General features: G+C 41.3%; 1 protein-coding gene across 1 annotated transcript; it reads left to right on the top strand.

The window, feature by feature from the left end:
• The first annotated feature begins 2,825 nt into the window (after positions 1-2,825).
• Positions 2,826-10,988, top strand: LOC133108149 (extracellular calcium-sensing receptor-like). Its single transcript, XM_061217582.1, has 6 exons — positions 2,826-3,043; positions 3,526-3,817; positions 4,276-5,070; positions 5,158-5,385; positions 8,394-8,517; positions 10,075-10,988. Exons 1-6 carry the CDS (start codon positions 2,826-2,828, stop codon positions 10,986-10,988), a joined length of 2,571 nt encoding a protein of 856 aa, XP_061073566.1.
• Positions 10,989-16,363: the final 5,375 nt, after the last annotated feature.

Genomic DNA, 16,363 nt, shown 5'->3' with positions numbered 1-16,363 from the left:
TTGCCCAACCATTTAAAGAAAATTCTTTAGGGGACTGGACCACAGAGCCAGATGTGGAATAATAATATGTCTTACCTTACATAAGGTTCACAAGATATAAAATGAAATAAATAATGAATTATCGTTGTAAATGGAATCGCTTAATGGAATATCTTGAGAACTTCACCTCACACTCATTTTTAACTAAGACTAGGGCCTGCAAGTGGTTTGTTCTATTGTGACAAAAAACATATTCCTATTGCATGCATAATATGAAAACTTCCTGTACTAAATACTGTTAAAATTGAAATAGGTTTAATCAGCATACATTTCTTAAACTGAATGAATAAAACCTGGTCAAACAGGTCATATATGCATATAAATCTGACAAATATTAATTGGGATATGGGAACAGGGCCCTGCATCTCCAGTGATGAGCTTATTCAGCAATATGCAAGATAATGCTAAGAAAATAAAAGATTATACAACGACTTGTTCCAAATAGGACACAGGGAAGCGACTCTTCCACCAGAAGTGAATATCCGTACAATGGTAGCATTGTTGTTTATGATTATGGTTGCTTATTGACTATCTCAGACACTAAAACACTCCTGCCCGGTTTATTGATCACATATGTACCACCAAGTTTTTATGAAAATGGAAGGAATAAGACCAAAGCTGATCTGGAAGTCATTTTTTGAAAGTTTCACTGCTCTGAACAGGGTGAGCTAACTTTGGAATATGCTGAGTTTACATTACGCATTTTCACAATATTGCATTGTCAGTTTGTTGTTTATGAATGACTGTAGTGCAGCTAATTGTAATTTGATTTAGTGTTGTTAGCAGTCCTGGGAAATCATCCTGTCATTTTAAAATATAAGATGCGTTCTTCCTTCCCAAGGATTTACCAGCCTTTCTTTATTAGGAGACCTAGGCATTAGGATCTGTCCAAGTTGGAACTGGGATATAAAATAAAAGACTCAATATATCATTTCAAATTCAGGAGGGACAGCCCACCAGATGAAATTTAGCATTGTGTGGTTTCTAGTTAAATTCATGATGACTCAATTAAAATTCAACAGAGTATGAACTTCGGTCCAATATTTGTCTGGTGGGGGAAGCAGAATCATCGTGGTGGAAATATGTACAAGTTGAAGAATGTCCTGGCCTGTAGAGAGCTTGGCAGATGGGACCATTTCTTGAGATCAGCCTCAATTTGTTTAAAATCTTTTTGATGCAATCAAATGGACTGAGAAATGTTAGTGCTTGTTAACCATCATGTTCATTTTCAGTACTTGGCTATACTTTTGCAACATGAATAGTCAAATTATTTTTAATTGTACAGTTCTGTGCAAAGGTTTTAGGCAGGTGTGAAAAAAATCCTATAAAATAAGAATCCTTTCAAAAATTGAAATGTTAATAGTTCATTTTCTTTATCAGTTAATAAAATGCATGAACAGAAGAAGTGAATGAACAGAAGAAAAATATATCAAATAAATATTTGGTGTGACCACTCGTTGCCTTCTAAGTATAGTTGCACACAGTTTTTGAAGGAACTAGTCAGGTTGGTTGTTCCAAACATCTTGGAGAACTAGTCACAGTTCTTCTGCGGATTTAGGCAGCCTCAAATGCTTCTGTCTCTTCATGTAATCCCAGACAGACTCGATGATGTTGCTGCCATTTTTCTGCACCCCAGTTCCTGTTTTTGTGCATAGTTGAGTCGCTTGGCCTTGTTTCCACGTCGGAGGTATGGCTTTTTGGCCGCAATTCTTCCATGAAGACTTCTGACCAGACTTCTCTGCACAGTAGATGGGTATACCTGGGCCCCACTGTTTTCTGCCAATTCTGAGCTGATGGCACTGCTGGACATCTTCCGACTGGAAAGGGAAGTAAGCATGACGTGTCTTTCATCTGCTGCACTAAGTTTCCTTGGCCCGTTCCTTTGTATTTATTCAACAGAGCTCGGACAGCACATCTGGAAACCCCTGTCTGCCTTGAAATTTTTGCCTGGGAGAGACCTTGCTGATGCAGTATAACTACCTTCTGTCGTGTTGCTGTGCTAAGTCTTGACATTAAACTGTCTTCAGCAACCTCACCTTGAAAGCAGATTTTGGCTGTTCCTCACCCAGTTTTAACCCTCCTACACAGCTGTTTCTGTTTCAGTTCATGAATGTGTTTCAACCTACACATCAAAAAGGTTGATCATTAGCTCCTGTTTGGTATAATTGGTTAATCACACACCTGACTATATGCCTACAAAATCCCTGACCTGTTCAAGTGTACCTAGAAGATGCTGGTTTGAAGGCAAAGGGTGGTCATACCAAATATTAATTTGATTTAGATTTCTCTTCTGTTCGCTCACTTTGCATTTTGTTCATTGATAAAAAATAAATGATTAACATTTCTATTTTTATTTTACAGCATTATTTCACACCAGCCTAAAACATTTGCACAGTTCTGTATATCATTTGCCAGGGTGCTGTAAAATAGTTAGCTACTCATCATCTACTCATGCATGTTACATATTTATTATAATAGGTGATTTTCTTATAATGACTTTAATGCTTTAATAATGCAACAAAAGGAGCAATGACAAAGAACATCTGGATTGCCTGCCAAGTTTTTCCTTTTTTCCCTGCAAAGCTATGCCCACTTTCATGGTCTGAGTACAAATACAGATACAAATACAAATAGTGGCCTCTCTGAATACTCCATTGCCTCATTGCCAAGATAATTTCCACCACCTTGCTTATGCTGGGATTTGGTCATGCCTTTGGGAATGACAAATCGATTGAGAATTAAAAAGGTTGTATTTAAACCTGGTACACAGCAGTGCTGGATCTGAGATGTGCAGTGGGATGGCACTGCAGACTATTCTGCTGGCACTGACAGTCCTCTGGGCTGCAGCGCAGACCCCACCATGCAGAATACTGGGGAGGGCAGCCAAGCCCATCTTCTATCGACATGGAGACATCAACATGGGTGGGCTCTTTGGACTGCACATTGAAACCAGGAAACTTAGCATCCAATATACAAGGACACCAGAGCCAATGAAATGTGTACGGTAAGATGAAGGCCAAGTATTTATTATCTGTTTGTAATGGTTTTTATTTGAAGATAAGATGTATGGTTATGATTTATGTTCATGTTCAATATTCAGAGTATGCAACAATATGGCTTATGTCGTCCTATATAAGATCAAATACAGCCACCTTTTTTAAAGCAAGTTTTTAAAAATTAATATATTAAAAAATAAAAAAGACAAAAAATAAAGCCACCTTTTTTTTTTAAGTCACACTATTCTTTTTTAATTCAAGGTTTGTGTATCGCATGTATTAAAATGACCCTTAAAATGACTTCTCATCAGATTAATCTACGAGGTTCAAATTTGATCAATATCGCCACTTCTAGCACTTGGAACTGTACTTCCCTCTCGGGTTTTCAGCGCACTTGTCCCTGGTTATGGTTATGTACTTTGTTGTCAAATGTCTGTAATGTAATGTAAACCTAACATAAATGTAAACAAACATTATTTATCATTTCTAGAGTCAATTTCAGAGAATTCCGGTTGGCCCAGACAATGATCTTCACCACTGAAGAAATAAATAACAGAACTGACCTGCTCCCTGGGGTAACTCTTGGATATAAGATATATGATTCCTGTCTCTCTCCAATATTCTCTCTCAGAGCGGCCATGGCTCTGATGAATGGTTATGAGGAAACACTGTCTGACACATCATGTTCCACACCTGCAGTAGTGCAGGCCATTGTTGGGACATCATCATCGACTAATGCCATTGCAATTGCAGCAGCTGTTGGATTATTTCAGATTCCAGTGGTAAGAGTTCCCTTTATTCATTTGTACATACTCCCAAACAGGTAAGTGAAATGATAATATGTTCGTGAAATATGTTCCTGAAATCTAAGCAATGGTTTTCTGTTGTGAAAATGTAATGGTAAGGATCAATGACTATGAAAAATTTGAACACTATAATGAACACAGTTTTCCCCTCTGCTCAGATAAATGGATAATGCCAAACAAAAATAATTCTGAAAGATTTCCTTTTTGGTTTAGTGAAATGTCCCGAATCCTCCTAATGATTTTGCTAGGTATTTTTTTCCCATTATATTTCCATTGCCTCTCTCTCTCTCTCTCTCTCTCTCTCTCTCTCACACACACACACACACACAAACACAAAGACATGGTATATTTGCCTCACTCTATTTAAAATAACTATGCCACACATAGTATTTGTATTCATTGCTATATATTTTACTTGATTGTGTTGTTTCCAGATCAGTCACTTTTCAACATGTGCATGTCTGAGCAACAGAGAAGAGTTTCCCTCATTCTTCAGAACCATTCCCAGTGACTATTACCAGAGCAGAGCACTGGCTCAGCTGGTGAAGCACTTTGGCTGGACCTGGATAGGAGCTGTGAGAAATGATGATGACTATGGCAACAACGGAATGGCCACATTTATAGAAACTGCTCAACAAGAAGGCATCTGCCTTGAGTATTCAGAGAAATTTCACATAACAGAACAAGAGAAACTACTGAAGGTTGTAGATGTTATCAAAAGAGGTACTGCAAAAGTAATTGTAGCATTCCTTGGTCAGGTTGAGATGATCAAATTATTGGAGCAGCTGACCTTTCAGAATATTACTGGCCTTCAAATGGTTGGCAGTGAAGGCTGGATAACAACAAGCACTTTTCTGACATCTACAAGTTTCAGAATACTGGGAGGATCTCTTGGCTTTGCTGTCACCAAAGGCAAAATAAATGGCTTCAAAGAATTTATATTAAAACTTCACCCATCCCAGTACCCAAATAATACTGTTGTTACAGACTTTTGGGAAGCTGCTTTTCAGTGTTATCTCAGAAATAGAGACAACAAGCCTCATACTGCCCCATGCACTGGATCTGAGAACTTGAGTGAACAGGAAAATCAATACACTGATGTATCAGAACTGAGAATCTCCAGCAATGTTTATAAAGCAGTGTACGCTGTTGCTCATTCTCTACATGACCTGCTGGCCTGTACACCCCATGACGGCTGCACAAACAGTGTGAAACCACAACCCTGGCAGGTAACTCAATAAACCGTTCTTACATAGTTCATTATGAACAAAGCCAACCAATCTGTTCTCTTAGCTGAAATCTTTACTTCTCTTCAGGTACTTAGGGCTCTGAAAAAGGTCAATTTCACTTTGGGAACTGGGGAGCATGTCTCCTTTGACAATAATGGGGACCCAATAGCCAGATATGAGGTGGTGAACTGGCAGCTTTCTCCTGATGGTGCAGTAGAGTTCCGAGTGGTTGGCTATTATGACGCTTCCTTACCATCTGGTCAGCAGTTTGTGATGAGTCCTGTTAGTATGCTTTGGGCAGGTGGGAAAAAAGAGGTAAGTTTTTATGCAGTACATGAAAATGATGGTATGATCACAGCACAGATATCTAGTGCTGGGGTTTGACAATTGACAATAAGGCAAATCTGTGTTCGATAAGCTCCGGATCTCTTATTGAATCTTTGTGTCTCGCCTACCCCTACACTCACACATGCAGCCGACATGTTGAAATCATGGATAGGCAAACACACTCGAAGGTTAAGTTAAATGCGATATTTGTGGCAAGGTGTAAAAAGGTGCTTCACTCATCGCTTTTCACAGTAATAAAATATATTATTATATCATGTAGTTTGTGAGACTAATTTTCAGCAGTTGGTCAGCAGAACCTAGCTATAACTTAGCTGGTAGCTAAATATACTCCTCTGAGAAGTTTCCATAAATTTCTAGAAATTAGCAGACATTTACAGTACTGTGCAGAAGTCTTAGGCACCCTTGACTTTATTATATATATACATATATATATATATATGTTTATTTTTTTGTGTCTGTTCATATAAAAGAACACATTTGAGATTTCCAAGTATTAATTTTCCAAAAGATTTTATTTTACAGAGACATTTTTGGATTTAATTTTAAAAAGTAACATATTACTGTAAGCAATTGACTACTTTTTTACATAAAAACTTGATCGAGGCTGTCTGAGATCAGAAGCAATGAGCCAACCAAAGTCTGGAGAAGAACTGTGGCAAGTTCTCCAACATGCTTGGAACAACCTCCCTGCTGATTGTCTTATAGAACTGCAGCACAGCATTGGCTATTTCAGAGAAGTGATGCAGTTTTAACACCGAAAGGCGGTCACAAAAAATATTGATTTGATATTGTTTTTAACTATTCTGCCAAATTACTCAAATGTAATGTAAAATGGATAGTATGTTTATTTCGGACCTTTCATTAAATTATTTTTGAAAGAATCTTATCTGTACAGAATGTTATACAGGTGCCTAAGGCTTGCACAGTAGTGTATGTTGCAGGGGTGCACAACTCCAGTCCTCGAGGGTTGGTCTGCACTACTGGTTTTTGTTCCAACCAATTACCATGTTTTTAAGTTGCTGACAGCTCTATAAATTACAGTGGTTCAACCTACTTGAGCAGAGTAAAGTCATTAGGATACACTTGCAGTCTGCAGCTGTAGCCGGTACTCATACACGTCAGTTAAGATTTGATTCAGTTGAAAAATGTAAAGTTTTATCTGAGGTTGGTGTGCCAGGCACCTGTGGTGACATGCACAGCAAGACTTTTGTTTACATGACTCATATGACAGGTTAGGACCACTCGTAAATGTTGAATGTGGAATGTGAAAATATGGTAATGTTAGCATACAAATATCACGTAACATTACTTGACTAGCCTGGGAAATATGGTGTACAGCTCTGACTTCGCAGAGTTTCCCACGAACATTTCAATTTTGACGAAGAAATACAACCTTACAGTTTTTAACCAGAATTTTCAAAGGAAGAATTGCGTGACCGAGAGAGCCAGACAGCAGAGGGCGAGGGAGCCAAAGCGAACAGAGAGCAGAGAAGCGGAAACAGAAATTGGTGTCAGTGTGGGTTTTGTGAAACCACGCCTACCGAGACAGAGAGGTTTTGCTGCCTTCACCCTCACAAGACTGTGATAGAAAAAAAGTGACTGAAATATAAGACGGTGCATTAATTCCATTTTTTCACGGTGCAACAATAGCAACCATTTTGTTTTGGGTATGACATTTTCAAGCTTGTGTCAAGAAAAGGGGCACTACTTAAAGCACACAGCTGCTACGACCACAGACAATGGACGTCTAATGAACAACCAATTGGAGCACTGAAATACATACTCCAACTGAACCACAATACAACACGTTATTTCAAGTGTCACCTTTGATCCTAAAATATTACTTGCATGTGTATAAAGTAGCCTCAGGTAATTAAGAGAACAGTTAAAATAAAATACAAATAAATCAATAAAATGGGATCGCTTTTGTGACCACTCTCAAACCATATCACATCCCAAATGAATAGCCAAAGTTGAGACCCCAATATCCAATAGGAAAGCGAGAAAAGAAACCATATTTTGGATGACTTTTTCCAGGCAAAAAAACTCCACCATTAGTCTACAGCTTTTTGATCCATACCATCCTCAAATCCTGTGTGTGGATGTCAGTTGACGTAGCCACTGTAATCGTAGGATGGAATCTCTGCTCTTATTTATGTTATCGCAGTGTGACAGCAATGAAAGCCATCATAAGGGGTTAACTCCTGGACTGAATCCTAATGCTGTCCAGGTGTGTGCCTACTTAGCCAGTAGGCATGGTCCTCAGATTGCGCGGATTCACTGTGCATGGCAGTTTTTTAATATGGAAACGATTCAAAAAATGGGATTCATTCAAATGGCACCATTTTCAAGCATATTTTTGGACTGGCTTCCAACATGCCATGTGCTGAGAAAACAGAGGTTGAAGCTGAGAGTGATAGCTGAACATAGAGAATTTGACTCATAATTATGTAAGAAACTGAATATGAGCCGATCCTTTCAAATACATTTTTCACACTTCTTCATTTACCAGACAGTATGAGTGACATAGGGGGCGACATGGCTCAGGCAGTAAGAGCAGTCGTCTGGCAGTCGGAGGGTTGCCGGTTCGATTCCCCGCCCGGGCTGTGTCGAGGTGTCCCTGAGCAAGACACCTAACCCCCAAATGCTCCGGACGAGCTGGTCGGGGCCTTACATGGCAGCCAATGGTGTGTGAGTGTGTGTATGAATGGGTGAATGGAGAAGCATCAATTGTACAGCGCTTTGGATAAAGGCGCTATATAAATGCCCGCCATTTACCATTTACATAGATTAATAAAACAGAGAAAATAAATCACATGTATGAAGTATTGAAGCATTGAATTATCATACTTCTGTGTGACAATCTACTTCTGGTGTTTGATTTGATGATATTAAAAAGAATTGTGAATAATTCTAAAGTATTTACAAATCATATTGTCCTTTGAGAGTTAAGAGTTGAACCATCTTGCACACAGAAACCCAGGTCAGTGTGCAGTGAGAGCTGTCCCCCAGGCACCCGGAAGGCTGTGCAGAGAGGAAGGCCAGTCTGCTGCTATGACTGTGTGCCCTGTGCTGAGGGAGAAATCAGCAATGCTACAGGTAAGTCAACACTAACTTGTCTATTCCTGGATTTCAATCACTTGACCAAATCGCCATATTGATCACCAAATGATGACTGCTTACCGGGGTTAGCAGACGGTGGTGAGCTAGCTAATTATTGCTTATGCACAAAGATATAAACACAAATTCAGCGTTCAGTGTGGAAGCACTTGCAGACTCAGAGATGTAGTAAACAGCAGGCTTTAATCAGAGTACCAGGCAAAGGATCAGAGTCCAAGCAACCAGGGTAAAGTAGAGCAGGCCAGCGCACAATAATAACAATCCTATTGTATGTCATTCACAATTTTATTCATGGCAAATAGTGGCATAATTGGGATGAGAATTAGATAAGATGCATAATTTGTCATTCTGATCAAAACATATTTTTCCACACAGGCTAATAATATAGAAAAATAAAGGAGCATTTTTGTTTGAATTTGCTTATGCTGAGCAAGCTAGCTTGAGCATGACATTTTTGTTTTTGACTTTTCATTCAATTTAAGCACTTTCTTTTTGACTGGCTATGCAGGCTGCATAGGCTAGCTTAAATATTAATATTATTTCTGGCTAGCAGAATGCTACTAAGACTTAGTTGGCAATGGCTTTGTAAATCTTTGTCAGCTAGTATTAGTAGCTAACATTAGACCTCAATTCATAACAGAAGGCATTGGTGTCTAAAGTGAGTGCTGTCCAATATAGTAAATGTTATGTATTTAATGGTTTAATTCATGGCCTATTTGATTAATATGGGGAAAAATGTTTTATACTGCACAATGCTAAATAATGATATACACGTACATAGGAAGAACAAACAGCTTACATAGCCAAACAAAACTAGCAAAAATACCATCCTAGCGAACAACTTAGTAATGGCACATGGAGAACTGAGAGCACATCCTGAGCCAACTAGCAAGCTAAACTAAATTATATATCAAGTTATAAGTAGGCATACGACCACTGGTGCTGACTGCCAGCTGTCTTATGACGTCACATGAAATCTATTAACAGAGACCATTTCTAAGTGTCTCTTTATAAACACTCACCAAGCACTTTATTAGGAACATTTTTGCTTTATTATACCAACTTATTCATTTGTGTGGCTGCAGTGCAATGCATACAAGCATGTAGATACAGGTCACAAGCTTAAGTTAATGTTCACATCAACCTTAAGAATGTGGAAAAAATGTGATCAGAATATGATCAAAGTGACTTTGACCATGGAATGATTGTTGGTGGCAGACAGGGTGGTTTGAGTAGCTCAGGAACTGCCGATCTCCTGGGGTTTTCACGCACACTAGTCTCTAGAGTTTGCCTAGAATGTTGCAAAAAACGTCAGCGACGTCAGAGGAGACTGGCCAGACTGTTCAAAGCCGACAGAAAGTAATCATACGCATCATAACTGTAAGTGGATAGGCTCCAGCAGTAGAAGTCTAAAAAATAAGTGTAATAAATACCTAATAAAGTGCTTGGTGAGTGTATATTGTATTGCATCTGCTCATTGTACTGTACATCCATAGCTGTAAGAGGGTGCTAATGGTTTTCATTGTTTTCTTTCAGATTCTAATGATTGTATTCAGTGCCTGGAAGAATATTGGTCGAATGCTAAAAGGAATCAATGTGTTTTAAAGAGTGTTGAATTTCTGTCTTTTCAAGAAGTTATGGGGACTGTGCTTGTTATATTTTCCATATTTGGAGCGTGTGTAACTGCATTTGTGGCCGTGCTGTTCTTTATGAAGAAAGACACTCCCATTGTGAAAGCCAACAACTCAGAGCTGAGCTTCCTGCTGCTCTTTTCATTGAAACTGTGTTTCCTTTGCTCTCTTACCTTCATTGGCCGGCCCTCTGAGTGGTCCTGTATGCTGCGCCACACTGCGTTTGGGATCACCTTTGTCCTCTGCATCTCTTGTGTTCTGGGGAAAACAGTAGTGGTGTTAATGGCCTTCCAGGCTACAATTCCAGGCAGTAATGTCATGAAGTGGTTTGGGCCTCTCCAGCAGAGACTGAGTGTGCTTGCTTTCACTCTCATACAGGTCCTTATTTGTGTGCTTTGGTTAACAAGATCCCCTCCTTTCCCCTACAAGAACATGAAGCACTACAAAGAAAAGATCATTCTAGAATGTGATGTAGGATCAGCAATGGGGTTCTGGGCTGTACTGGGTTACATAGGACTCCTCTCTATATTGTGTTTTGTTTTAGCTTTTCTAGCTCGCAAGCTGCCTGACAACTTCAATGAAGCCAAATACATCACATTCAGCATGCTCATATTCAGTGCAGTCTGGATCACCTTTATACCAGCTTATGTCAGCTCGCCAGGAAAGTTCACTGTAGCTGTGGAGATCTTTGCAATTTTAGCATCTAGTTTTGGCTTGCTATTCTGTATCTTTCTTCCAAAATGTTTGATAATATTATTCAGACCTGAGCAAAATACAAGAAAACATTTAATGGGTAAAACAGATGTGAAATCTCAGTGATTGCCCCACCACTTTTTCCCAAGAGAATTCTTTAGTGGACTGGACCACAGAGCCAAATGTGGAATAATAATATGTCTTACCCTACATGAGGTTCACAAGATATAAAATTAAATAAATTATAAATGATGGTTGTAAACCTGTGTTCACTTAATCGAATATCTTGAGAACTTCACCTCACACTCATTTTTAACTACCACTAGAGCCTGCAAGTGGTTTGTTCTATTGTGACAAAAAACATATTCCTATTGCATGCATAATATGAAAACTTCCTGTACTAAATACTGTTAAAATTGAAATAGGTTTAATCAGCAGACATTTCTTAACCTGAATGAATAAAACCTGGTCAAACAGGTCATATTGTCACATTTCATGCTTGTCACGTCATGTTTTATGTTTAGTTATTGTCTTAGTTACGTTATTGTCATGTCACGTATTATGTTAGTCTAGTCCATTCGATTGACTTCCACACTCTTGCAGTGGTGACTGACTGGAATGATGCGCCTCTGGCAAACCTGTTCCTGGACAGCCTGAGTGAGGCACTCCTGGACGAGTTGGCGTGTCTCGAACCCATCACTCAGTTCGACCCACTCGTCCGTGCCGCTATTCGCTTGGACAACCGTGCCAAACAACGCCAGACTGAGAGACAGGCCCCACCTGGCCAGCCGTACCCCAGGCAAGGGTCAAGTCCCCGACCGGAGGAGAAGCAAGCCGAAGGAGTCGAACCCATGGACCTTTCCCGTGCTGGTATGAAAATCTCACCTGAGGAACAGGCACGACGGAGAAGTACCGGTTCCTGCTTCTATTGTGGAAGGCTGGGACACACCCATGATCAGTGCACCCTCCGGTCCAAGAAATCAGTTGCGGTGAGATTGTTCGACAGACATGAAGAGTCAGCCAGGAACGACCATCGCCCCACACTTACTACCATGTCGATACTTCCCGAGAGAGCGATCCAGGTTAATGCGTTGGTGGATTCCGGAGTTGACGCGAACCTAAAGCCAAATCCCTCTCTAAAGCCAAATCCCTCTCTTCTGTCCTCATCTTCCTTGACCTGTCGGCCGCCTTCGATACAGTCAACCCGCTGTCTGGGATAGGTGTCATAGGATCTGCACTTGCTAGGTTTTCTTCCTACCTCTCTGGTCGCTCCTACCAGGTGACTTGGAGGGGCTCAGTCTCTGACCCTCACCCCCTACAAACTGGAGTCCCACAGGGCTCAGTTCTTGGTCCTCTCCTCTTCTTGCTATACACCATGTCTCTTGGTTCTGTTATCTCTTCCAATGGCTTTTCTTACCACTCTTACGCCGATGACACCCAACTCTTTATTTCCTTCCCCCCCCGATATCCAGGTCACCACACAGATCTCTGCCTGCTTGGCTGATATCTCTGTGTGGATGACTTCCCACCACCTGAAGCTTAACCTTGCCAAAACTGAGCTTCTCTCCATCCCTGCTAAGTCCTCTCCAACAATCAACCTCTCACTGACTGTTGAGGACTTTGTAGTTTCCTCCTCCCATACAGCAAAGAACCTTGGGGTGACTCTTGATAACTGCCTCACCCTGTCTCCACAAGTATCCTCCACTGCCAGAACCTGCAGGTTCTTCCTCTACAATATTCGCTGTATCCGTCATCTCCTAACGGAGAAAGTCACCCAGCTCCTAGTCCAGGCACTCATCATTTCCCGCCTGGATTACTGCAACTCCCTCCTAGCCAGTCTCCCAGCTTGTGCCATCAAGCCCCTCCAGCTGGTCCAGAATGCTGCAGCCTGTCTGATCACCAGTCAGCCCAGGTCGGCTCATGTCACCACGCTCCTCATTGGCCTCCACTGGCTTCCTATTGCCGCACACATCTGATTCAAGGCCCTAGTGTTGGCATTTCAGGCTGCTAAGGGGACTGCCCCACCTTACATACCATCTTTAATCACTCCCTGCTCCCCAGCTAGAACACTCCGGTCTGCCAGCTCTGGTCGCCTTATGGTTCCCTCTCTACGAGCACCTGGCGGTCGAGCTGCACATTCATGCCTCATCCTCCCGGGTTCCTGCCCCGTCGCTTCAGTAACTTGGAAGATTGAGGCGGTGATCCAGAGGGCTTTACGAGAGGAGCCCGATCCCGGGTCCAATCCCGGAACACGCCTCTACGACCCCTCAACTGCTCGGACACAGGTTCTTCAATGGGCTCATTCGTTTGCCATCCTGGCTTTACCCGCACATTGGCAGTGCTTAAGCGGAAGTTCTGGTGGAGCACCATGATCCCTGACACCAGGCACTTCATCAATGCGTGCACCACCTGCACCAGAAGCAAGGCCTCCCACCAAGCCCCAGCTGGTCTGCTCCAACCTCTGCCTGTGCCCAGCCAACCCTGGAGCCACATTGGGGTGGACTTTGTTACCAGACTTCCCCCTTCTGGAGGTAACACCACCTCCTCACCATTCAGTAAGGCGGCCCACTTCAACCCTCTACCTGGATTACCCACTGCCCAAGAGACTGCGGACATACTAGTCAAGGAAGTGTTCCGCATTCATGGAATCCTCTCAGACATTGTATCCGACTGTGGCCCACAATTCATTTCACAAGTGTGGAAAGCTTTCTGCCTGGCCCTCAGTGCCACGGCTAGCCTCTCATCTGGCTACTACCCCTAGTTGAATGGGAAAACCGAGATGTGCCAAGAGTTGGAGGGACGCCAAGGCCGCGCTTTTACACACGGCAGACCGTAATCGGTGCTTCGCTGATTGCCACCGCACACCAGCCCCAGCCTACAAACCAGGGGCCTCATTTATAAACGTTGCGTAGGCACAAAAGAATGCGTACGCCACTTTCTAAGCAAACTTTGGCATTTATAAAAAACGAACTTGACGGGAAAATGTGCGGTTCTCCACGGAAACTCTGACCCATGCGTACGCACATTAACTGGAGAAATGAGAAACTGTGCCTTTAATGCTCGTGACGTAAGACCAGGAAAACGGGAAGTAAAACAGGATGTAAAAAGGTATAAAGATTTGCCGGGAGTTGTGGCTGGGTATGGCTGCTGTAAGGACGTGCGTCGTCCCTGATATACTTATTAAAGTGTCGTATTGTTGAATCTCGCTATACGGGTTCTCTCCCTTCCATTTGGCGACGAGAGAAGTCGAAAATGATATACGACAGATACCACTGTGTAAAATAAATCGAAATTGATTGTTGTTGATTGTACTCTTAAAGGGTTCTGATTTTCTGCATGTTTACACTAGGACTCGGAACTATACTGTCCTCTCAGGTCCTCTTTGCACTTGTTTAATTTGCACTTTGTTGTACGTCGCTCTGGATAAGAGCGTCTGCTAAATGCCATGCAATGTAATGTAATGTAATGAAATATTACCTCTCACGTATCATATACGAAGAGTTAATTTGCAAAAACGGATAAAAGCCTCTCTTACAACGAATAAACAAACAGCTGTTTGATTGATGCTCCCTGGAGTGCCCAAAAAATATGATTCAGGATGATAAATATAAACGGAGATGTTCTTGTAAAATAATCCCTCAAATATGTAGACGAATTGTTAAACAATACTTAATGTTATTAAATGTATTCTCATAAATAATATGGTGAACAGTCGGACAAATTGCGCTGCACTGATGCCGTTTACAATGGGTCAGTCGGGCAGATACGAGCATAGTTTCATATATTGTTATCATATTCATATATTATGTTTTATAATGTGTTTATTGTAATCAATGGTGCTAGACAAATAACGTGTATTATTATTATTATTATTATTATTATTATTATTATCATCGTCATCATCACATTCGTTGTGCAGAACTGTTCGTCATTTACAATCAATCAGGATAATTCCCACACCTGTAGCTTTTCAGAGGCAATCAAATGGCTGAAATCCCTTTTCTTGGCCTTCTTTTCAGCGTTTGCCATTGTCGTCTTCGTGAAATGCATATTCATTAGGGGTGTTTCACTGCCTATTTATAGGCAACTGTGGGCGGGACATGAAGCTGGCAAAGTTGCGCCACACTTAGAGTTGATTGTGATTTATAAAGGAAAACTGGCGTGGGACGTGCGTATGCACTGTTTTATAAATCAGAATATTTTTTTGCGTACGCACGTCCTAGGTTTCATGCTTACGCAACCTTTTCATGTGAATCCTAAGCACAGTTTTATAAATGAGGCCCCAGGTGACTCCGTCTGGCTGTCCACTAAGGACATTCCCCTCCAAGCCACCTCCCACAAACTGCAACCACGTTTCATTGGTCCCTTTAAGATCCTTAGCATTGTCAACCCATCATCTGTTAAACTCTCACTCCCTGCTTCACTTAAGATTCACCCCATGTTCCATGTTTCATGTATTAAGCCTGTATCCTCTCACGCCCTATGTCCCCACGATCCCCCACCACCTCCCCCCCGCATCATTGATAACCACCCTGCTTTTACTGTGAAGAAACTGTTGAACATTCGCAAGAGGGGCCGGTTGACTGGGAGGGTTATGGCCCTGGGTCGCTCCCAGTCTTATTCTGGACAAGTCATTGATTTCAGATTTCCATTGTGACCACCCTGACAAGCTCATAGGACCGCCAGGAGTCGTTAAGGGGGGGGGGGGGGGGGGGGGTCCTGTCATGTTTCATGCTTGTCACGTCATGTTTTATGTTTAGTTATTGTCTTAGTTACGTTATTATCATGTCACGTATTATGTTAGTCTAGTCTCGCCATGTTTTTATGTTTTATTTCTTTTTACATTTCATTGTCATGTCATGTTGCGTTTCATGTTTAGTTCTAACAATGTATTTTCTAGTCTTATCATGTCACATTATATAGTTTATTCATGTCACTGTTTTGCAAACTTGTTGTCACGATTTATGTTTGCTTCATGTTATGTTGTTCTGTTCATTGATTAGCATACACTTTTTTGTGTCTTTCTGCAAACCTTGCATTCATGCTTTTTCTCTCTCCCTTTCTGTCACTCACGCTTCCCTAATTGTTTAAATTTCCCTTGTCTTCTTACTAATCTACTAACTTTAGATCAGGATTGGGTAATACTAACATTCTAACCATGTGTTCATGTTACTTCACGTTTCTTGTGGATGTCATTTACTAATTTACTAATGCTAGGGCAGGATAGGTTTATTACTAACGATTACTAATCTCGTTAACTTGTCAATCCTCCACACCTGATTTTCTCATGCTGCTCTCAAGCTAATTGTCTGCACCTGTCTACACCTGCATATAAGCTCAGTTTCATGTCATGTCTTTGCAAAACTGTTGCCTCTTGTTCTTCAGTGCATGTTTAAGCAGTTTGTCAAGCTATTGTCTACCCGTTAAGATCCAAGCCTGTTCATTGACCATTGTTATTCACTTCTGTTTTGTTGACCATTGCCTGCCTGTACCCTGAACTT

This window comes from Conger conger, chromosome 13, assembly GCF_963514075.1.
Source record: "Conger conger chromosome 13, fConCon1.1, whole genome shotgun sequence".
Lineage (NCBI taxonomy): Eukaryota > Metazoa > Chordata > Actinopteri > Anguilliformes > Congridae > Conger > Conger conger.
The sequence above is the reverse complement of the archived record's forward strand: the minus strand, read 5'-3'. Positions and strand labels throughout refer to the sequence as shown.